The sequence below is a fragment of the Lutzomyia longipalpis genome, chromosome 2 (genome assembly GCF_024334085.1).
Source record: "Lutzomyia longipalpis isolate SR_M1_2022 chromosome 2, ASM2433408v1".
NCBI classification, from domain to species: Eukaryota; Metazoa; Arthropoda; class Insecta; order Diptera; family Psychodidae; genus Lutzomyia; species Lutzomyia longipalpis.
The window spans coordinates 36,851,877-36,876,466 of NC_074708.1; the positions used below are offsets into that span (position 1 = coordinate 36,851,877).

Below are 24,590 nucleotides of genomic sequence, written 5' to 3' on the forward strand. Positions count from 1 at the left end.
CTCTTAAGAATGCACTGTTAGACATGAAACTTTTTAATTAATTTAGCACCATCTTATATCCTCCCTAAGGCATAACTGTGACTTTTTGGTGTAGCGCATTCCTTGCGAAGAGCTTTTTATAAGAAGGAGAAAAGAAAGGACAATAATGCTACAAAATGTAATTTGCAACATATATCCTTTATGTATTTATGTAGCATTATGATTCCTTTCGGCGACAGAGAGAAGGGGTGGGGAGAGAGCTTTCTTGTGATGTGAGGGTGTCGTGTAAATTTGAATAGATTAATTTCAGGGATAGAGACTCCTTTGAAATCCATCAACAGTATGCATGCAAAATGCAATGCTTGTCAATTGGCGATGCATTAATTAGAATAACATGAGGTGCTGCTTTACCTTTATGCAAAGCAGATGAATTGAGTGAGATAGTGCATGGATTAATATTTGTACAACATTTGGATTTATCTTTCGCATAATACAGCACAACATTGCAGTTCCCACGGCAAATGGCGAGAGATACCGCCACGGTACACATTGATCATAAGCCTCCATGCGATATGTTGTTTTAGTTGCATTGTATTAGGCTCCATTAATTTTGATTGAAAATGTAACTAACATACAGTTTAAAATGTTAATTTGTATGTAATGTCACAGCATAAATTACTTATGCTGTATCCTCTTAAAAATCTCTCTTTCAATTAACATTCAAGCCTCCCCTCCAACACTAAAAGCTTCTTTTGGGGAATTTTATTTTGAACATTCAATTATTCTGGAATTCTTATGTTGCGAATTTAAAAGCATAAAACATTAGCCTTGCTTACAACCGATAAGCCTTGAGTAAATGTTGCACGGAAACTCCACACACACAACTTGTTCTTCAAATTGAACAATCAAATTTTGCCATAGTGTTCGCAGCCTCACCAGAGTACCACAGTTTTGGGGAGGGAATCTCATGCCAATTTAATCACTATTGCCTCACATTGCCAGCCCAGAGTCAGTGCTCGCTGTTTCGGAGCTTAAAAGATATTTGTTGAAAATGAACATAGCGAAGTAATAATATTATGCTGAATTTGTGCGCTGGGGGAGCAACATTAGCAAAAAAGCGCCATGGAGTTACTAAGAAAACACGTTTGGAGTCCATTGTTGAGACCATGACATGAATACAATTATGTTCATTTAAAGCTCTCTCAGTTCCCATCATTGGATTAAGCCATGAGACGAGCCACGAGAAGAGGGCCCTCTTCACAGATGCCGTTTGATGTTGCGACGGTTGTTTATGCGATGAGGAAATTATCATAGAAGAATTATCATAAAGGAAGATGTCTTTTCCTTCCCCGCAGCACAGTTGGATTTTTCGTCGAAGGAGGGTGATGGGAAAATCTGTGAGGAAATATGACGATGTCTCCGGGGAAGATTTGTCGGGATTACGATTGCCCCATCCGCCCGCATTGTGTGGGAGTGAGATAAATTGACAAAAAAATACACCAACCAGCACACATATGGTTTGATCCTTGTTGTGTGCTCCGTCACAAGCAACACTCGAGGAGATGCTGGGTTTTCTTGCACACACTTCATCGTACCAGAAATACGAGAAATACTTCAAAATCATAAAATGAAGATGTACTCAGGAAAAACAATTATTCTATATAGATATTGGGCGGAGTTCACTACTTAGTCGGGCTTAAAATTTTAAGTTGGTCTTTAGGTTTTGAGTCACTTTTTTTTAAGTCTGACTTAAAATTTGTATGTTAAGCTTGGATTTTCCTGAGTAAATAAATCCGTTAACCCTTTAAGGTTTTTTGGGTCATACGCTGACCCAAACGTGAAACATTTTATTTTTTCAATTATTTATGAATGTAATTGTTTTTCCATGTTACAAATGCATCAAATTCACGCATAAGGGGTCAAAGAAGACGTTCTGAGTGAGAAAAGTCCTCTAAAAAAAATTCATAGAATAAAAATCGCGATAAAAGAGCGCATGTTTCAATGTTTTTATGTTTCACGTTGAACGTTAAAGGGTTAAATAAATTTAAGGGAATCAGGATCATAGGGCGGAATTCACTACTCAGTCGGGCCTAAAATTTTAAGTAGGTTTTTAAGTCGGTTTTAAGTTTTTAAGTCAGTTTTTTAAGTCGGGTTTGGATTTTTCTGAATTGTCCGAACTATTTTAGAACTATTTTATTTTATTTTTTTAATTTAATTTTATTTTATTTAATATTATTTTATTTATAGTATTAAAAATATTATAATGAAGTCCTAGATTTAACTTTTAAAAATTTCTTGCTCTTTTCAATGCAATTTAAGATTTATTTTTAATCAAATTCAAGTTCTTTAATCAGAAAATCTAGAACAACTCAGGAAAATCCAAACCCGACTTAAAAAACTAACTTAAAACCTTAAGACCGACTTAAAAACCTACTTAAAATTTTAAGCCCGAGTGAGTAGTGAATTCCGCCCATTGATCCTATTTTTTAAATTTATTTAAGATTTTCTTTAATTTTATTGTCGCTTTCCTTCCTTTCTTATTTTTTGTGATTTTTTAAATCATTTCCGTTTTTTGGTTGTTATTTTCTTTTTATGAATTTTTTATTCTTTTTCTTATGTTTAATTGTTCTTCTTTATTTCAGTGTTTTCAGAAGAATAAGAAATTTCTTAAAGTGTCTTTCGTGATTTTTTTTCTCTTGTAAAGCTAAAACACATGACAGGAAGTCCTCATATAATTCTCACCCATTTATCCTTCAGGATTTTTTTGGAGTGTAGCTGATCCGGTGTTTTTTTTTTGCTATATACGTGTCAAAGAAAAGTCGGGCATTTCTTGGGATTTCTTGAGCCATCTGGCGTGGGCTGGGCACTCACAGAGTTCCCACAGAAGCCGCGTCACCCGGTGAATCTATCATCCCTTAATTCTGCCTCCTACAAGTGGAACTACACCATTTTCCCATGAGGGAGAGAGTCTCGCATGAATGCTTCCTTCCCATGCACTGTGCGCGTCTTACCGGCATCACCCAAGATGGGCAGGTACTGTATGTGACGTCACACTTTCATTGAGACTCCGCCGAGAGCGAAGTTTCTCTCACTCTCCGGCGCATTTCGGCTTTCGAGTCTGAATTGTGAGCACTTCTGGAGGTTCAGCCATGAAACACTCAATTCATTCTCGCGTGGAGTTTCGAGCGCTTCTCATCGGGTTTGTTACGTTCATACAGTGTGTGAGGTGTTGTTCGTGTGTTCCGTGAATTTCAGCCCCTTTGCATCCGCCGACTTGCAAATTAAATCCCTGTCAGTGCTTAAGGAGAGAGAAAATCCCGGATTTTTTCATTCTGGGTGAAATATAACCACCCCCTCGGCAATTTGTGCGTGTGAGTGTTTTTTTTCCCGCCTCCGGATTTGGCGGTGAGTGGATTTGTGAAAGGAAAATTTTTGTGTTGCAAACTGATAACACTTTCAAAGGATTAACGGCGGATATTTTCTCCAAATAAGGAAGAAATATTCATATAAGAAATCAACTTCGGTATAGCATCGACTGAAGCGCATAAATTGTAAGTAAATCCAGCTATACGTTAGAAAATATTTGTGGAAAATCCTCTCAAGTGAAAATTGTGTCGAATTGCTAACAATTTCCACTAAATAACCCTCCGGTGCTATGTACGTACATAGCGTTGAATGGTGAGAATAAAAGACCACCCACACCATGAAATTGATACACAATGTGCTGATGTGGTGGAAAAGAAAAGAACATTTTGGCCAGAAAAAAAGGGTGGAGAAAAATCACCATCGAACAGGCTAATGAATTTCAAGACAAAAAGATCCCACCCCCGCACCCTTTTATCACCCTTTTTCTTCCTTCTTTTCGTGACAAAACACAATTGCTTTGAAGGGATTGAATGAACTCCTGTAGGAGAGCAAAAATACCCCACTATACACTATAGGTATCATCACGACTCTTCAAGCGGGGGGGATCAACAATGATGACGTGGGAAGGGCTTTTACTTTGCCGTACAAACCTGTCTCTGATATCTGTCTTGAATTGCCAAAAGTTTTACTCTTTTTTTTTGTGTGAAGGGAAAAGAAAGTCTTGGGGCCACATAATCCGTAAAGGGTTTCCGGGAAAATCAGTGAAAACCTCACGTTTTTAGGATATGTTCTTTAGAGATTTTCTTTTCCTTTTTGAGAAGGAATTTTTCCTTTTTTAAGATCTTCCTCGTTTTTTTTGTAAACTTATCTTACTCTGATAAATTCTCAAGAGACTGAGACTCTACGGTGAGATCCTAATTTCACTTGATTTGTTAAAGAAAATGCAAGAAAAGCATTCTAAAGATGAGAAAAATTAATGATTTTTCTTCAAACTTTTCTGAGACGTTAAAAAAAAACTTCTTTTATTAAATTTTCTAAGAAATTGTTCTTTAATATTAAATACTTCTTTTATTTCTTTTCAAAATGCTGAACATTTTGTCCCTCAAAGCATCATGTTTTTTCTCAAATGATTTGCCCTCTCCCTGTGGTAGGTGGGGATTAGCAGGGAGGAGTGCTTGTGGAATGAAGAGGGTTAAAGGTGTCGATGTCAGAAGGTGAAATTCTTCACGAGCCCCCGTTCCCCTCCGTCACCACACATTGAGCCAATCTCCATTGTTTGCTGTCGTCTGTTTATTGGCAGAACTTTTCCTCTAAACGACATTTCTCCTGGTTATTTATTTGAAGTAACACATCTTGTACGCCTAATCATCAAACGAGACGCCTTTAATGCCATTCCACATTGAGACTCTTTTGAGCTTAATTTCTTCCTCTGTTGCGATGCTGATGAAGAAATACATCGTCGTACGCGATTTTCTCCTCTTTTCAGCACGACACACTAAAACAAGAAACATCCACCTTACTCACCCAATAATTCGCGATATTATATACCTGTTTTTCCGTTCGTGGCATAAAAGATAAGTCAAAAAGACACCAAGAAAGCATATCGCGGGTTGGAAGTTTTTAGTTTGAAGTTCGCGCGAAATATGACGCAATTTATCTCCGAACACAATGTAAATTAATATCTTCTAACTGACTGCGATGAGGGGGTTTGTGTGCTCAAATAAGAGATGTGAAGAGGTTGAAGATTGAAGAGGCAAAAATTTCCGCAACATTGTCGTGGAGATTAATTTGCCAATTATGCAAAATGCCTTAAGTCGTATTTCAAATTCAAAAACGAGGTGAAATGATTTGGCGAAAATCGGCTTTTGTGCCATCAAAGAAGCGCGCGAATCATACCTCGTTTGATCGCATGATCAATACATTATTAAATTCATCTTCATTCCAATGAGATTTTATTGATATTTAATTGGGTTTTGCGCGAGACATCGTCAAAACAGCTTGGCAGATGATTCAGAGTTTCAATGAGCTTCTTCTGGAGGCAATGAATGGTTGAGCTGTGAAACGCGATACACACATAAGCAGTCATTAGGACGGATCAAAATATTTTGAGCTTCATTAGACACTCCACATCAGCCATTTTTTGAAATAGGCACCTTGCGCGCCCAAAATGTTCATTTCCCGGGGCCAGGTGCAGGCAAGAATAAGGCTAAAAAGAATCCCTTACTAACCACAATGGAATTTCTCGATGGGCCTGTGGAAGTTTTTGGTTTTACTTTTTGACCATCCAGCCTTCGGAGAATGACTCCAAAGCACGAGGAGAGGAAATGCCAAGAGGCGTCCGGATGCAAGGTGTGTGTGTTGAACTTGAAGCCACCAGACAACCTCTCTCAAACTAAATTACTTCCATAAGACATGTGGTTGAATATTATTTTTCTCCAAGCCAACCTTCGGTTATTCTTTGGAGCAAGATGTTGCAAAGAAATTTATTTTAGTCTCTTGAGAAAATATACAACAGCTTATATCCTCCCTTTTTCATTAATTTCTCTCAATGTACTGCAAGATTAAAGTTTTCTTTTCTTGTTCATTAAAAGGAGTTTATTAAAGTAATAAAAAAACCTAAAAAAATACGGAAATTCTTTTATTGAAAAAATTTAGGCAGCAAAGCTTGTCTCCAAGTGTTATGATTATGCAAAACCCATTTGATCCGTGAGCATTGCGCAACATAAATGCCCCAGAGGACTCTCAGAGTCAGAATTTCCCTCAAATATTCAACGACACTTCTTCACCAGCAGTGCAATTTCGATAAATGCAATTTTCTAGCCCCCAAAATTGCTCATTGGATGTGCAGAAAATTGAATAAAAACGCCCAAGAGATATTTTCACATTGGAAAATGGAAATTTTTCCATTCGATTTTAGCAATTCAGGGAAAACCTTCAAACTACCAAAAAAAAAATGCAGATTGTGGGAAATTTCTGGGACATTTCAGGACAATTATCGTTTTCATTTACGATTAAAAAAATCTATATTTGTTACCCGATAAATTGTTCTCTATCGTGGTCTGCAATCGATTCCTACAGGCCTTTATGTTGTACTACCTTCTCGGAAGGACGCAAAAATAGAGAAGCCTTAAGGCGCCCAGCTAACACATAATAACTTTGACTTTACTTACTATTTATTAACGTTATAATAACGTTAGATTATCGTAAAAAATGGTCAGAATTTCGTCATTAGCTTACTAAATTCTAACGTCAGAATAACGTTATTATTTGGTAAGTAAAGTCAGTAAAAATTGAGGCATTTTTAGTCATTTTGCAGAAATCAAAGTTTTAGTCATTAAAACATTACAAATCTATTTGTAGATGATCAAAAAGCTATTAAAAGACGTTTTTGCTTTATTTACTTCAATTTTTTCGCTAAAATTCAATTTTTTGTGTAAACGTTGGAATATCGTCAGAAGTAAGTCATTAAAGGTCAGTGAGATGAAAAATCAATCATTTTTTCTATCATCAAAAACTAATTAAAATGGCATATAAATGCATTAAAATGATTGTTTGAAAGAGAGCAATTCGTTTTAGAAGCTTTTTTGACCAGAAGAATCTCATTTATTATATAAAAATATACTTTCAATTTCTTCCTTAACAACGTCAGTATACCGTAAGAAAGCACAAAATTTCTGACCCTCCATCAACTTTGGCTAAAATTCCTGCCGAAATCTCAACGTCAGAATACCGTAAGTATACTTACCCTCCACCAACCTTTGGTGTTGAGGGAGAGACAGAAAGAGAAAGACTGCGTGGGATATTTCTTTTTTGTATTTCTGCACTCTTCTTTTGACCTTTGACAGGCGTTTGTTTTGGTTTAGGTTTTTCACGATTTTCTCGAATAAATCAATAAAAATGAGCAAAATGATCAATGAAATCGTTAAAGGAGATCATAATGAGGGTGCGCCAGGTCTTGTTCATTAAGAAATACGTCATTTATTGCCACAATTTTAGTATTTCGCGCATGTCATATAACAATAGGGAAGAATGCTTATACGGATGACCAAGATTGTGCGTAGGTGTCTTGGAAGACCTTTTCAGAAATTCCCTAAGGGAAAACGAGCGTTCAAAAAGGGACATCCGAACGTAAGGAAATCCGCATAGAATTTCTTAAGATTCAAATGTAAACCTATCGCGTGCACAAAATTAAGAATAATTAATCTGTTTTCTTTTCAATAAAAAAGATCAAAATAGATCATTTAATTGAAATGATTTTTATCAATTTCTTGCAATATTTTCCTACAGTTTATTTCAAGTTTTTTCCAGAATAAGAGAAAAAAATACATTAACGTACATATAATATGTATTGCATAAACTTTTATTGCCAAATATCACATTTTTCTTTTCAAAATAAATATTTAAGGTCCTTAAAAACCCTAAGTTATTCCCAGGTAGGCAATTTAATTGCCCTTGCTTTGCAGTTTACAAGGGTTGCTCTCCTTATCTCTTAAATGTTTATTGCAGGCTTGCAGGTCATAATCCGTATAAGACAAAATGTATTAGACTTAGTTTTCAATTTGGGTACATACTTTTAAAGAAATACTTCTGAGAAAAAGGGTTTAGGTAAATATTTGTTTTCCTTGAAGATTAAATAATATTTAATTTGATCGCACTTAATATGTTTTCGTTTTACATAAAATAATTTACTGATGCACACACTTTGATTTTTGATTTGATTCGATAATATACGAAATCTATTCAAAAATATAATAAAGTTTATTAAAAAAAAGCTCTTTTTCCTCTACATTATATATCATTTATCTGTTCATTTTAACGTTTCGGCCAAATACAATATATGTGACAAAAATTTTTAAGCTACGAGATATGGCGTAGATTTAAGTGTCCGGGAGTATCAATAATTTTTATAGCGAAATTCAGGATATTTAATTGCCTTTGAATCAAGCCGGGTCAGCATTTTAAGCAATAGGAAGGATGTCTAAGACATTTTAAATGAGTAGTAAAGACAGAGTCTATTTTACATCATCAGAAATATTCCAAAACTTTTTATAAAAAATAATTAATTTTTAATAATAAGTCCATTTTAGGTTCTTTTTGATTTATTTGTGACGGTAAAGTATTTCGGCATATAAATTTGAGATATAGAAAATTTCGAAAAAAAAATTATAAATATTCCTTGTAAAATACCATAAATATGGTATATTGGTAGGGAAATAGAGAAGACACCATTATCCTATGCTACCATGTATGCTAGAGAGAGAAATATGTTTGGGAAATTTTTTTTGGGATGCCATGTCAAAAATTTCCCCTTTTGGTCTCAAATTTTAAAGGTCAGTAGAACGTAAGAAAAAGGTCAGAAATTTCTTCCAATAACGTTATTCTGACGGTGTACTGACTTTCAACGTGGGTCTTTTTTATTCCCCATTATCACGTAAAATGACTTATTTTTGATGAATTATCAACGTTATTCTAACGATCATTTTCGGCACATTAGACTTTATAATGACCTTTTGTGCCAACTGGGGGCTATACGAGTAAAATGTGTTGTAGTTGGGAAAAGCACAGAGATGGTTGACGATAGACGGGATATTGTACGAAGGAGAGAAGTCCTTATCATCCTTATGATTTCCCGCCATTTCTACCCCCAGAATGGGCGCATTAATGCAAATTGGTGTTGCACAACGAGCTCTCAAATCGACTCCCCAGCAAAAGTCAGAAAGTTTTATATGTTATGTACATAAAAGTCCCTCAATAGTCAAACTGCATTGTTGTTTGATACGACGTTGCATCTCAAAAACTTGAACCCTCAATGACGTCTTTCTGCAATATTCTACGCCACATTTTTGCTGACCTTCGCGTTTTATTTCCAAATAGCAAAATGTGGCGAGAATTGCTGGTTCAGATAAATATTGAAATGGGTATTTTCGATTGAATGCCTTTTGCCCATGCAATGCGAAATACGATATAGGAATATTTTGGGGGAGGGCTTTGCCTTTTTTGTAGAATGTTACCTACCTACATAGCATGGAGGAAAATAATATTTTTCATTTTATACTCAGAACAAAAATGTTCAAACATCTCTCACCTTTCGCTTTCCAGCAATGAACTTGAACTCGCATGATTTTTTTTATAAATTGATTCTCTCTTTCAGCATTATGCAATGGAATTTATGCAAAGGGGAAATTACTTATTTTTAAAGTCTTAGGGTAATTGCATTTAGCTGCATTGCGCTTTGCTATATCGCGATGTTGGTGCTCTGGGGAAATTAGGGAAATTATAAGTTAATTATTAGCGGAATTCATCACGATAAAGTGAGAGAATGCCAAAGATAGTAAAAGGAGTAAAATTGAATATTGAATTTTAAAATTTATGCAGTTAAAAAATATTTTTCATATGATGGAATAGAATAAAATTGATTAAAAAAAATTTCATATATAAAAAATATATTAAAATGTTCCTAAATGTTAGAAAAGAAACGTCTACCTTACAAGGGAACATTACACTTTATCCAAAACGAATAAGGTTCACATTTTCGGAATTTTCTTTAAAACAATTTGAACTGCACTTTTGCTAAATATTATAACTTGAGTTTCACTAGAAATGTATTAAAATAATATTGAAAATATGAAGCTTATCCAATTTGGATAAAATGTAATGTACCCTTGTTAGGAAAAAATAGTGTTAGTCGTTAAAAAACGAACGTCTCACGTAAGAAAAGAAGCATCAAACGTTGAAGTGAACGTCAAACATAAGGAAAAAAAAACAGTTAAGGATTAAAGAACATCTTCTTCAATTTCTAGCTACGTCATTAAATCCAATGAACGCAATAGGGTTAAGATAAATCCTTATGCAGCTCAATTACAAAGAAAAAGCCATCAGAGTTTTGGATGCAAAATTCACATAATTTGTGCTGTTTCACATTGAGACAACCTTTCACAAAATGCAACATCTGTAGCTAACAGATGGTTAGATGGAATCATGTTGAACCACGAGCAGCTGCTTTTTCGAGAGAGAGAGAGATTATTTATACTACCCAACAATTTCTCCGGAGTGTATTGAAATTTTAGCTGAATATACGTAAAATACGCGCCAGAGTGTTGGATTATACACACACACTGAAAATTTGCCAATAAATCGCTTTTAGTCGCATTTCACAAGCATTATATTCACTCCTAAAATCAAATTTGAGAAGTTGAGGCAATTTTGACGCGCTGAATTGCAAAGTTTCCGATTAACCTTCTATACAGCATATTCCCTCGCAGAATGCGGGTTTGTTGAACTGGGGTGTTGTGTACCTACTTCTTCTTCTTATGTATATGCTACTGACTGGTGGACAACAAAAGAGAAAGAAATTTGATATGAAATCACATTTGTGACAAATTTCTTTCTCAAAGTGCCAAAGTTATTGTTCTTTGGAAGCTATTTGCACAGCAGGAGAGATGGTGTGAGCCAAAGAAGAAAAGAAAGAAATTTTTGCAATGGATAAAGCATCTCTTTTGCACTTGAACCCCAAAAGAGAGTGATCATGGTTGTGGATGAAGGAAGAGAAAAGAGCAACATGACAGCATAAATTTATCATGTTCCGTGACTCGTTCTCGCGCAACCATCTCCTCGAGAGAAGTTGTATGACGACATTCACATATGAAAGTCGTTGTCTTCAGGAGCACCGCACCACCGAAAATTCATCGCTTGGGGCCACATCAGGTTGTTGTCCATAAGTCTGTAAAATCGGGTGTATTAAACACAAAAAACTCAAGCCGCTCTTTCGCGCGTGCATAAAATATTCATGCGCGACTTTTGCAATGAATCTCGTGGGTCCGCGCAAAAAAAAACCGCCCAAAACATGTTTGGTTGATAAAAGTTGTTATGCTATACCCCAAAATGGTTCTTCTGCACCACCCAGACTAATTGCCATGATTGTCCCTCGCGATGGCTTGTGAGATGGCTTTTCTCTTCCCCGTTCCCCATGCAGCTGTCATTTCAATTTGAACTCAATTAATAAAATGCAAAAATTACAGTGAAGAACATGGACTTGCAACATGCATCAAAGTGCACAGAAATGGCGGATATTGAGGGACACAACGTCGATATTTTCGCTATATACATAAATGGCGCGAAAGTACCCATTGTGATGGATTTAGCGAGAAGATTGAGTGCATGGAACAGCCAATGGAGAGAAGGAATGAAGAAAAAAGAAGGGCAAGATCAAGGGAGATGCTCTTAATTATGAATTCCATGACCCAAGCTTCTATATTTGCACACTCACTCAGAGGAAATGTCCGCATTGACTTCCATGAGAGCTTTTGCTATGTATATTGCGCTATATACATTTATTACACTGTAAATTGCACAAAGTATTCAGCAATGGATAAATTTACAAGGACCCTGTGAGGGAATTCAGGATAAATTGCTTTCAAATAAAATGTAGTAGAGAAGGAAAGGAGTCTATTCATTTTCGTTCATCTTATAATCATGCCCTTATTATCATAATTTTTACAAGAAGCAAATAAATTAATCAAAAGAGTTTCTTTTAAATTATTGTTTTTCAAATCAACTAATTTTTTTTAAATTAGTGAAGTTCTATCTTGAGAATATTACTCAAAGCACTGAAGCATATGCTTCATGCATTCTTTTTAAAAATAAGATACAACGGGGACGTGATTGTAGTTGATTTTCTCATTTAATTCAAATAAAGAAAATCTTTTTTGAAATCATTTAAAAAATTCTCTAAAGTGTATGAACGAAAATGAATAGACTCCTTCATTTTTCTATCCTCTTCATTTTATTGAGAAAAAGAGCCTCACTGCATTTTAATAGCTACATACATGTATCTTACATATTTCTCTGAGTGCATAATAAATTGAGTTGAATATAATCTAACAAGATTCCGTGGTAGAATGCAGTGAGACTCGAAAAATGATTCTTCAACATGAAAATAAAAAGATAGACTTGCTATCTCTCTCACACACTCAGTGGGATCCAAAGAAGTCAAGAATGCATAATAGAATTAAAAAGAAGAATCTCCTCGCGACCACAGACATTCCCTCAGCCACCATCATCACACCACAAGCAACGATTCAACCATGGGATGCGTCGCTCCTCCTAAGACATGGGATATTTGCACCATGAAATCCCTCAGCTGAGGCGTTGCAGAATTACCATATAATTAAAAAAGATGGCTTCAGAATTTTTCCGCATTCGCCATTCTCCCGCGGATTCTCAGAATTGGGCAGAAGATGATTTTCGGAGTGTCCATTCTTGGAAATTGTTCTCAAACAGTCAGAATGCCTTCCGTGGCGGATTTTTTCTTCTTCAAATTTTTGAACGATTAACCGGCAAATGCATCAAAATTAGCAATTTTATGGGAAAAATGGCGAAAACGCTTGAGCGGAAATATCGCGTCTGTGAAGAGGTTTTTTTTTTTGCTTCTGTGAGGGATTTTCTGCAAGGCAGCACGACTAAATTGCACCACTGCTTGGGATTCATTCGCAAATCACGCAAATGTTATTAAACTCAGAAAATAAAAACGAGAGACTTAAATAAGTAGGAAGGGGAGCTCGTAGAGATATGTCCCACGGTTGGGAAGAATTAAAATTAATCTCATTCTCGTTTCTTAAGTCCTTCTTCTTATCAAACCCTATCACGGGGTCTCCGCATCCCTCCATTTTCAACACCAAAACATTTTATTTCTCGTCCTTTTGTTGTTGAATTTCAACTCATTGTACTCGCACGTCGTGGTGGTCTTTGTTATGAGAATCCTTCGTACAAAAAGGAAAAGCGAGAGAACCTTAAAGTCATTCTTGGTCATTCAATGTGTGTGTAATGAAAGTCATTTTAGCACATTAAATTATTGGAGCAATTTAAAGGGACGAGTCCATCGCGTAAAAGTGATAAAATTTATGTGAAAAATGATAAAAGCTCCCGGCTGATATTGGGGGTGGTTTTTGCTGATGCAAAAAGTTAAGACACTTAATGCCTCGACCCTGTAAAGGATATTAGAGGGAAATTTCTATTCCACAAGATTATCCTTTTATGGTAACGTCATTATTGACCTCAAATGCCTTTAATGGGGTGTGTAAATTGCCATGTAACTGAGTTGGGTGGGTAAAACGATAAGATGGGTTCGTTTGGACATTGAAAATGTGCTTTGAATTCAAAGGCTACGAAAAATTTCCGTTTTCTTTTAATGAAGAAAAAAAAAGCTTCAAATCACGGTTAAAATTTTAAAAAGTTCTGTCAAAGTTTGAATTTTGACAGCACTGAATTTTGACAGATAATACTTATTTGACATTTAAAGCTATTTTTTAGCTGACCCAAATACAAAATTTTTCCCAACCACGAAACCTCCCATATTCGTTTTTTCCGTGAGATAATCAGATAATTTTTAATAAAACATCCCAAATAAACTTCTGTTAGATAAGTTTATTTGCAGAAAAAACGTACCACGAATACCACGAAAAAAAGAAGCACCTTGAAGATGTTTTCTCATTAAATATTAATTCGCCGCGCAAAAACTGTAAAATTGCACACGAGGCATAAATATTCATTTAATTTCTCTGGGTCTCTCATATTTGAACGGCCAAATTAAATTTCAAAGCGGAATTTTATTTCATCGTTTTTCTGAGCAAATAAAAGTGCGAAAGGAAATTCATGCTACGAAGGCGGGTGTTGTGGGGAACCTTGAACTTGTGTGCAAAAATTCTAAAGTCATGCTTAAATAAGAAAAACGCACACAAAGGGCGAAAGAAAAAGAACGAGAGAAGATATTAATATGGTTGGGAATAATGAATTGCAGACGCAAAAGTTCTTCTCGCTCCTTCCACATACCTTACCAATATAATAAGATTGCGTGCCCCCAAGCCCGCGCAAATAAAGAGAGAAATATTTTTCATATCACTGAGAATTGTCAGAAAGCGAAAAAAATCAGCCATGGCTGAAGTCACTGCACACACAGCGCCCAGGTGAAAAGAGACGCCAAGTTCAGCTGAGCACAAAAAAATGAGCTTTGAAGGTATTTGCATGTGCTTTTCCCATGTCTAAATTCAACATACCTCAATGTTGACTCCACTCGAGTGATAAATGGTAACAAATTTTACGATTTCATGCGATTAAGTAAATAGTAAAAGTATTTTTTGTGGCCTATTGGGAGAAATTATCAGAGTGGGATCGATGAAGAAAAAATTTCTACATTTGCTTATCTCTTTTGTATTTGATTTGGATATTTTTTTACACTTCATTGCGAAATTATTGAGACGATTTTATTCATTTCTTTTAACTTTCTTGATGAAGTAAATTTAATTATATAAATTTCATTTAAAATAAAATCTTTTAGCATTTTTTTTGTCATTACAAATATGTAAAGAAGGACTAATTTTGTGTAAAATTCATTGAAAAAGAGGCGTTTCTTTCGAATTTTATTCAACCATAATTTTCTAACAGAAACGTGCGAGGAAATTGCTTACATGGCTCAAGTTTTCATACAGAGAAATTTTCCATCTTTTCACATGTTCTTAAGAAAATATTCTAACAAAAAAAGAAGAAAGTATAAACTTTTACACATCCAATTTGTATGTGAGAAAGTTCTTTAATTTCCATCTCTATTCGTGCTTGAAAGTTGCACACAAAATGTTCCAAAAGCATCCACAAGAAGTTCTCGTTGCCCATTTGTGCAGCAATGAGATGACCAAAAACTTTGGACTTTAGAAGCATATTTTGGGCATATATAGGGAAGATGTGATCATGAGAGAAAGTGCCCCCCATCCCACTTTTAATGACTCCCAATTGAGCCACACACACACGCTGTGCCTTCTGCCAATATTTCATTTTCTTCTTTTTTTTTGCTTCTTCACCTTCCGCGGGCACCGATAATTCCACAAAAACATTTGCACAGTCCAGCAAAAAATAAAATATCCACATGGGCTTTCCATTTGCGGTTTTGATACAATCGCGCGCATTTAACAAAATTGAATTATTCAATAGCAAGACATCGGATGGGAATTCCACATTAATTTATTCAAATTAGGCGGAATGCAGCAAATTCAGAGAAACTTAATTGTTGGACGCATTCAAATGTTGCACCAGAGTTTTTTTTGTTGTTGCTGTAATTTCCAACTTGTGCCTCTGCAGGCAAAAGTTCATTGTTCTCACTGTACCCACCATGATGAGCTTATGTATTTTATTAACGACACATATGCAGTATTTTAAGTAATATTTCATGTTAAACTGGTGGACAAAGTGTGAGGGGAATGGGGGAGGAATTTGATGAACTTATCATGGTTTATTTCCTATTTTATTAAGAAATTATTCCTCCTTGACATCAGACGCAAGACAGCGAGTTGTAAAGCAACTTAGATGGTAGATAAGATTGTGGATTTCGTGAGATTGGACTTCATGGAATTTTGGCTCAAGAGGTCATAAATTGTCTAGGAAAATTAAACTTTTTTTTTGCTATTTTGATGATTTGTTTCTCAGCTTTGTTATGTATCCTACCGTAATGTCTTGCAATTTTACCCTAAAATAATTTTAAATTATTGAAAATTTAAAGGAGTTCTAGGAGGAGTAATATTGTAAAAACAAACACTCAAAAAATTCCCATAAGAAAAAACATTAAGTTTCGGCTAAAATTGCCTCACTTTACGGTATTAATTTCATCAATGTTTGCAGGTAAATTTTGAGAAATCTTTCAATATTATCCTGTTGACACATTTGTGGGTGTAAAGTTCACTTAAAATTCCCAATTTATGCTTTTTTTTTCATGGCCATTTAGTGGTTATTCCCGGCATATTTATTCAATTCAAAAAATGCTTTTAAAAATGTTTTTTTTTAGGAGTGTCTGTGCACCTCTGAGAAATTCTTTGTTCCCATATAGTTCACGTGAATGCTGTTTATCACATTCCCCCCATATGATTAGCATACAGAGAGCATAGTTCAAAATAGAAGTAACACTGCCCCACACTGACTCGCCTGTATGCTGCAGAGGCCTTTTTGTTACACTTGACCTGCAAAGCGTAAATTAGGGGCTGTTCTTGAGCGCATTATGTAGCATGTTCTGGTACTATATTCACGACGACGATACTTTCCATGCATACGTGGGTGTGTTGAGGGCAATCTCCCGGCACTTCTTGTGATGAGCGGAAGCGCGTTCATGTAAAAAAAAATAATCTGCCCAAAATTGCAATCGATACGAAAATGGTTATGATCCTCTCTGTGAGCTATGTGTAGGAGAATATTAAGCGCACTTTGTGCCCTAAACAGTTCCTTCCTCATTTACCCAGGCAGAATGGGGTGAATTATTTGGCCAATTATTTTAATCAGAATACCCCGAATTCACTCAAAAGAACCCATCGGGCACAGATGTTGGACTATGGGGCTCTTCTCTCTCTCTCTCTTGCACTGGTCTGGTGCGCCTGAATAATTCAATTTGGAATTAATTACACCGAGGATATGTTTTCAATGATGACGATCCACTCATGCCCGAATATGTGTGTGAATATAAATTCAATGTTTCACAGCCATCATCCACGCACATTTGGGTCATCGGGGTCTCCCTACATTGTCCCCTTTATGAGGGCGTGCCACCATGCTTATATTACTTTTTTTTCGTTCAAATTTTCACTCAACGAGAGATTGTCTGTAATTAAATAAAATCACCCGCTTTTCCCGCCTTTCACATTAAAAAAAAAATATTTTTTTTATCAATACAAAATATTTTCACGTAGAAAATTTTCCGAAATGTGCTTGTTGGATGAAATTGAAACAAATTCACAAACGAAAGAAAAAAAATTAAATATTCTGAAAATATTTTCTACCTGATAGAGCCTTTTCATTAATTTTTCCACATGGTGTAAATTTTCCATTTAATTAATCTTGTGAATTTTCCATACTGTTTGCTCATGGTTCGCTCTCTCTACGTGCTTAACTTGGATTATCTCCTCCATATATTCTAGCACGACAATACGTGGTCGTAGAAAGTTTGGCAAAGTGTGGGAGTGTGGACAAATAGTTATAAATTGTACATTTGCGCATAAATTGGGGGAAATTAATAAATATTCCAACAGTCTGTTGCTCTATAATGTTTTAAATAAAAAAACTTACCCCTTTTATAAAGTTAAAAGTCTCTTAAAAATCTGCTTAAAAGTCTGCATCCTTAAAAATACTTTAGGGGAACGCACAGAAACTGATGATTCCTTTAAAAAATCACTGATTGTTTCAGTAAAAACTAAATTATTAAGAACTTTTAGACTGGAAAATTTAACTGAATACTTGATACAAAAATCTGAATTTAGTATTTGAAAGAAAATTATCCCTTTTAATAATCCTTTTTAATAAGAAAAATGTTTTTTTTTTTCAAAGAAAAGTTCTCTGAAATTCATGCAAAGCGTATATTCATTGGTCAATTAATTTTCTTTGTATCACAACCTGGTGAAATTTCTAAGGAAGATTAATCAGAATAGAATTTCAGTGATAAGACAGACCAAGAATATCCGAATTTTTCCAAAAAAAAGTCAAAGACGTTTGCAAAAATAATTTTCATTTATTCAATCTGTAGAAAAAAGCTTTTGATAATTAAATCTGTATGGAATGAATTTCCCAGAGAATTTCTACTGATTAAAACAGTCAAATGAAATATTGTAAAATCATTTAATTAATTATTTTGAAAACCATTCAGTTCAATTCAATTTTACATAATTTGTTTCGTGTTTTTGAATACATTTTTCTTGAATTATTTTTAAGGGTGACACACCCCTGTCAATGGTTACAATCTATATACCTACAATAATGTTATGTGGAGCATAAAGATAATTCTATGAGCATGCACTGTTTATGGTCTCAGGGTGACATCGGCAAAATAAACGAATGTGATGCATTAATGTGTGAAAAACATACAGTCATTTAGTAGACTTTATTTACTTAACAATACTACTATCTCTCACCTCTTTAGAATGGCAAAAAAGGGGCGTCGGTGCACGTCCTCATGATATGTGGAATGAGCTTTTTTTTTTTAAATGAAACTGCCCATGAGACTTTTTATTTCAATAACGAGGACAAACGTGCGTGCATTATGAAATATCGTCGGAGCGATACTCGACTATATCCTCGGCTTGGTAGTCAGTTATATCATCGGATGAATTATCGGGTTCATCCTCAGCTATATTCTCTGGTTGCTGCTCAGCTATATCCTCTGGTTGCTGCTCAGCTATATCCTCAGGTTGCTGCTCAGCTATATCCTCTGGTTGCTGCTCAGCTATATCCTCTGGTTGCTGCTCAGCTGCTTCCTCTGGTTCATCTTCAGCCATATGTTCGGGTTCATCCGGTGGGAGTTGCTCGGCTACATCCTCAGGTTCATCCTCCAGTAGTATATCAGGTGCATCCCTGAGGGTATCATCAGGATCATCCTCGGATACGTCCACGGATGGTTCATCAGGTGCTTCCTCGCTTGATGCCGCTGTATAGTCGAGAAATGAAGTATCGACGTCTTCTCTGGGATCCCTAATTCTAAAGTCACAGACGCACATTTGTCCTACTGCCGTAACCAATGTAACTTCGAAGTAGTTGTTAAATTCAAACTGAAATAAAAAAATTAAGGAGTCATGCGATTGTAATTCATATAAGAAAAAGTCTTCATAACTCACATTGGTACCTCCTTCTGCTTGATACTTAAAAAATTCCTTCTTCAGCCGCTTCCCCATGTTATTGTTGGGGATTTTCAAGCCTCCTTTTACATTTCCTTGAGGATTCAGAATGGTGCATCGTCCGGCAGGATTGATATACGCCAACTTGTACGGTACAAAAAAGACATTTGGCACATCAAAGCGTTCTCTCGCATTGACGAAACGCTCCACACTATCCCGCGGAGAAAATAAATAATTTTGTTAATGTTTAATAAATCAATTAATTTTGGCACAACTTACAATTTCCCCGTAAAAAGATTCATAGCAGTAAGAAATATTTCATTTTCGCCATTCTCAATCATATCCAAAATTCTATAGGGATGGTCTTTAATTACAATAAATTCGTTAACTTCTAGCGACTTAATACAAACATTTTTGGCAATTGTAGCCATTTTTGCGAATTTCTCTAATCTTCTAGCTTAGATTAAAGACTATAAAATTGACTTTTAAAGCACTTAAAAGGGGATTTAATAAATTTTCAAAGGCGCAGCACGATTACACATTGACGAACAATTAAAAGAAGTGATGATGAGACAAAGAAAGTGTTCGGAACATACCGCTAATGAAGATCGTTTAAATAAACCAATTAAACTCATACTGAGGACATCTGTGCAGTTCAGCGGGAAGTTTAATTTTTTTTTTCAAAAATAAATTCAAAAATTCTCTCGAAAAACCGCCCGGAAGTGTCTTCAAGATCTTTGATAGAAAGTTTATTTGATCAAGAAAAGAAAGAAAAACTCACTTGAAGATAAATTGAGTAATGAGATATTTTCATCAGAGAGCAATGCTGCGATCAATCTTCCAATTTTCACAGCACATCATTAAAGAAGCGCTCTGGCAGAGATTCTTTAGAGAAGATTGTGTTGTGGCAAAGGTACAAAGACAAAATGTTGTAATTGTTGAATAACATCACCGCTATTTGGTGTAGCAAAAATCTTCCCGCGAAAGAGACAAAATAACTGCACAGTTTCACCATTATAGCGAATATTAATGCAATCTACAATATTTATTATGTTTACCACAATTATGAGAAAATAACATACTGTGCGAGAGATTTTTTTCTCTTTTTTTCATTCTTTCAAACCTCTTCAAATGCGCAAAAAGATAGCGTGCGGCTGGCATTTGTAGCCCAAAGAAGTAGAAGATGGTTTTAAAGAAAAAAAAATGTTTCTCTGTATCCATCAATCTGCAAATGCATTGTTGGAGAAATTTTTAATTAAATAAAATTACACCATAAAGTCTTCATCTAACTTCCTGGAGAAAAAAACAAAAAGACAAGAAGAACAAGAGAGACACTTCTTTGGCAATGAGAGACACTTTTGGGTTGATTGTTTTGGAAAGTTTCGATAAAGTGCGATAGTGCCAAATGATAGGGTTTAATAATGAAGAGATGCTTCTTCCATTTTCTTTCCTTCAGCTGAAATTCGAATTTCTTGTGAGATTTTTTCTATTGAAGAAATCGTTGGTAAATTCAAATAAATAAATTGAAAATTGTCTGTATTTGAACAATTGGATCAAATAAAATATTTTAGAGTTCTCAGAGGAATTAATTTCGATTGCTCTTAAGCACTTTACACGATGCTATTCCATACAGTAGAGCTTTTAGTAAAAGAGTTTTCAATTATAAAAAAAATCTAATCCAACATTTAGCCCTTCTTTAATCAAATTAAGCTAATTTGCATTTAAACAAAAATTCAAAAGGAATTTTATCCCAACAGATCTCTTAGAAATTATGTGTCTGCATAAACCACATTACTTCTGCAGCGATTCATTTTCTATTATACATTCTCTCTGCAATGTGATCGTTTAGTGTGGAGGATGAACAGACAGAAAATCCTTTTCAATGTTTCTCGGAGTTTTTTTTTGGTTGTTGCTTTAGGTAGTCCTCATATATGTGAAAGAGCTGCGGGAGTTTTATGAATGGAATCCCACATTTCGTGCGATCTTTTATCCTTCATTCGAATTCTTTTCAGGAGCATCCAGCCACGCACAAACGGAAGCTCTCAATTCTAAAACATCCTTTTTTATTCGGAGAATGCTTCATGCAGAAAGGGGGTTCTCTTTTGCAAATTGAGGGTGTGTGCGGGGTGGTAAATATGACACGATGGTTATAGAACTGCTGCACCCTCCGTCTAACACATATTCCTCACATGATGAGGGATGGGAGAGAGTTTCCCAGTGTGTTGATTCCAAGCTGATAAAAACTATCTCTTTTTCAATGTTTTATCTCTTTCCTGTGAGCTGCCTGTACCTATATATATGTTATGTATTTCCTCGACATTCCAACAGTCCGGAAAGAAAAGTTTTCTGTATAATTCGACATGACAAAACCGCACCTCCCCCTGTGGATGTTTCATCCTGGAAATTCCAGAGGGGGTGTACAGAAATTCTGCTCTAGTTTTTTTCCTGCACTATGGGATACTTCTCTTTTTTTCTCTCCTACGTACGTCGGATGTTGGAGGCATCCTAGGCAAATATTGATTTCATCCCGGGCATGGTTCTAAATCAAATGGTCAATTTTCAGCATCCCAATTTTCCTCTGCATTAACACCCCTCCAACTCTTGTTCGATCTCCGGAAGGCCCCTGGGTGGGTGTTGAATGAGAGCAAACAAACCCACAATTGCACACAGAGGCAGGGGGGTGGGTGAAAGTTTACCTACAAACTTCAATAAAAGTCCTTAAAATGAAGTTTATTTTTCCAATAAATTGAGAAGGGTTTGTGTAAAAGTTTTGGACAAGCTCAACACCACCCGGGAGTGGGTAGATATCGTCTGACTTATTAAGGATTATGTGCGAGGAAGTTTTAAGAATCTCCCGGAAGAACAAATGAAAATTGTGGACTGTTCAAATTTAGAAAGTTAACTATTTATTTTCTAATAACATTTGCAGCTTTTTTTACAAGCATTTCATAAGCTTTGAAAAAAAAAGCTCAAGTCGTGTTTATTTACTTTTCTTGTTTAAGTTATATTATAAAATTGAATTTCCTGTTTGACGAAATCCAATTGCAAAGCAGCAAAATACCTCCTCGCAAGATAAAATCTCACCGACAAACTTGTCTGTTGCGGAGTTATTTAACAAAAATATGCAGTCCATTTGCAACAGGTAGATGAGGACAAACGACGTCTACAATTTCTTTAGCAATGATTTACATAAGACATTATACATTCCAAAACGCATAAAATGCCTTCTATATTATTATGTATGTTATATACTGCAAAAGCGCGTGCTTTTTAGGGCTTTTTTTTAGAGCACAAAAACCACAAATGAATTTTATTCTCGCGCAGCTTTAGAGCTACTTTAAGTACGAGAAGTACGACGATGTTTTAAGAAAATTGAAGCGAAAAAAGGTGTCACTGAAAGCCACAAAAACGAACTGTATAATAAAATTTTTCCTCTTATACTTATTTGCTCATATATGGCAATATATTTTCTAAGAATTTGTGACGACCTGTAGTGGTTTTTTGCGGTCTCTTCACCTGGCAATTTTCCATTGAGATTTTTGTCGCAAACGCGTAAACGCCTTTGACCATTGGCCCATTTCAACATTTTGCGCGCACAAGCACTTTTCAAGCAATAATGATTATTTTTAATGTCTTTTTCATTGCAAACTTTGTGTTTATTGTAATAATTTTCCACCACTCCTGGAGGTTTGTATTGTTGAATGGCCGAAGGTGAGAATATGAAAGAAATTTTTGTAACTTTTGGTTGCTTTTTTTTTCCTTCTTGGCGTACCTTTATTTATTTTCCTCGCAGCGCGGTATTACTCAATTTACTAAAACAGCCTGAATCTTGCTGCTTCATTGCACGTACCGCAGAATATGTAATGTGCATAATCAATCATAGAAAATTACAAATATATTGATTGTTATTTGTAAAGATAGATGGGAGATTTTTTTTTGGTGCGAGAGGAAAATACACACAAAAATATTTACCCAATTTTTGCGCAAGATACTTCAAAACACGCACCTTTTGGGCAATAATTGTTATTTATTACATCAATTTCTTTTAGATATTGTTGTAGGGAAAGAAGATGAATATCAATTGAGAAAACTCAGGAAAGATATCTGTTAGAAAAGACAGAAAAGATTTATTAAAAAATGCAAAAATGACGTCAGTCGCTGTGTTTTTGTGTTTTTAAATGCACGAAGCATAAAAATAATTTTAAGAGAATTTTTAAAGAGATTTTGATATTTTTGCTGCCAACATCACGAGAAGAAGAATTCCATCCAAAATAATTGAAAAACCACAATAATGGAATTTATTTTTAGTTTTTTTTCTCTCAAATTTAACGTGTTTGGAACACCTTGATTTGAGATTTGAGATAAAACGGGGGAAAAATGACCATTTAATAAATCCCAGTTTTATTGCAAAATTTACAAACAATTCCCACATCTTCTCTACTTATTAATCCACACATAAATCCAAAAATAAATCCATACCCCGAAATTTCAAACACTGCATTGAGTTTCATTTGCAATTATCTCGGATGTTTTACACGAGTAAATTGAAAACAATTTTTCACAAGCAAAAAAATCATATCAATATGTGGGAAAAAATTACCAAAAAAAAAACCGAAATGAAATATTTTCCATTGAAATATTGTGCCGATTGACGTGCGAGGAGATTATGGAAAAATAGGCATACATAGCAGAGAAACTCAATGACTTTCCGTCATGGTTTTTCTCAAACGACATAAATGAATGTTTTTTATTAAAAAAAAAACATTATTCAAGGAAACTTTTAAGAGAGAAAAATCAACAAACATGTTGAACTAAATGAACAATTCAAGTGGAAATTAAGCAGAAGGAGAGGCGAGAGAGAGAGAAGAAAAAATTGGCACACAAGTCTCAAAGTCAAGGTTCCCATCCGAATGTGCCTTTTACGTAAGACTCCATGCACACACAATGTATTTGCAGATCTGGTCAAACAGATGCTGCGAGCCAGATGAGAGAGAATTTCCATTCCTCTGTGTTTTTCCTTCACACACATAGCGCGCGGCTGATTCATCCATCATTTTACATTATTCATGAACACACCTTTACCCAGATTGAGGAAAATTTCATTGCAAAACTCCCGGAATTTTCATCGAAGGATCAAATTGAAAGGGAAAAATAATTTTTTGGCCACAATCCAATTGATATGTATGTATATAGCGATTACATATGGTGGATTCTTCAAATTCCCACGCTTGATAATTTTATGAAGCAAATTAAAATACCATTTTGCTGTGAAAATTATTGAATATTTTATACTCCCTGCAATATCCGGGGTATGATAATCCTCCTGCAAATAAAAAAAATGCCCATCGAGGGGTTAATTACTTCCAGTGTTTTTGTGTGTATCTCATACAATATGCGGTCACTGCCCCCTCCATGTGCGACAATTGAACCTTTTATCACCATCGTAAAGATCTTAAAAAGTAATTTCAGAAAAGCAATGAATGATTTATTTTATTCAAATACCTGTGACATTCAAGAATAACTTGAGAAGCAAAGAAAAAGAATCGTGAGTCAGAATAATGGTGGAAGTTATATTTTTAGCGATGAATTTCCTGTTGATCTTGAAAATAAACA

General features: G+C 35.2%; 2 protein-coding genes across 3 annotated transcripts in view; one reads left to right on the forward strand and one right to left on the reverse strand.

Moving 5' to 3' along the window:
* The first annotated feature begins 3,136 nt into the window (after window positions 1-3,136).
* LOC129790578 (uncharacterized) overlaps window positions 3,137-24,590 on the forward strand; it is a 39,537-nt gene continuing 18,083 nt past the window's right edge. Inside the window, exon 1 of the mRNA XM_055828142.1 lies at window positions 3,137-3,530. The gene's annotated coding sequence lies outside the window, so the exon portion shown is untranslated. The remainder of the gene's footprint in view (window positions 3,531-24,590) is intronic.
* On the reverse strand, window positions 17,967-19,571 carry LOC129790583 (pharyngeal muscle protein 2-like). Of its 2 annotated transcripts, XM_055828148.1 has the most exons (4): window positions 19,388-19,571; window positions 19,257-19,328; window positions 18,978-19,188; window positions 17,967-18,911 (listed from the first exon to the last, which is right to left on the reverse strand). In XM_055828148.1, exons 2-4 carry the CDS (start codon window positions 19,316-19,318, stop codon window positions 18,405-18,407), a joined length of 780 nt encoding a protein of 259 aa, XP_055684123.1. In that variant the 5' UTR covers window positions 19,319-19,328; window positions 19,388-19,571; the 3' UTR covers window positions 17,967-18,404. The 2 variants fall into 2 exon arrangements, with proteins under 2 accessions (XP_055684123.1, XP_055684122.1); XM_055828147.1 differs by having other exon boundaries at window positions 19,257-19,571.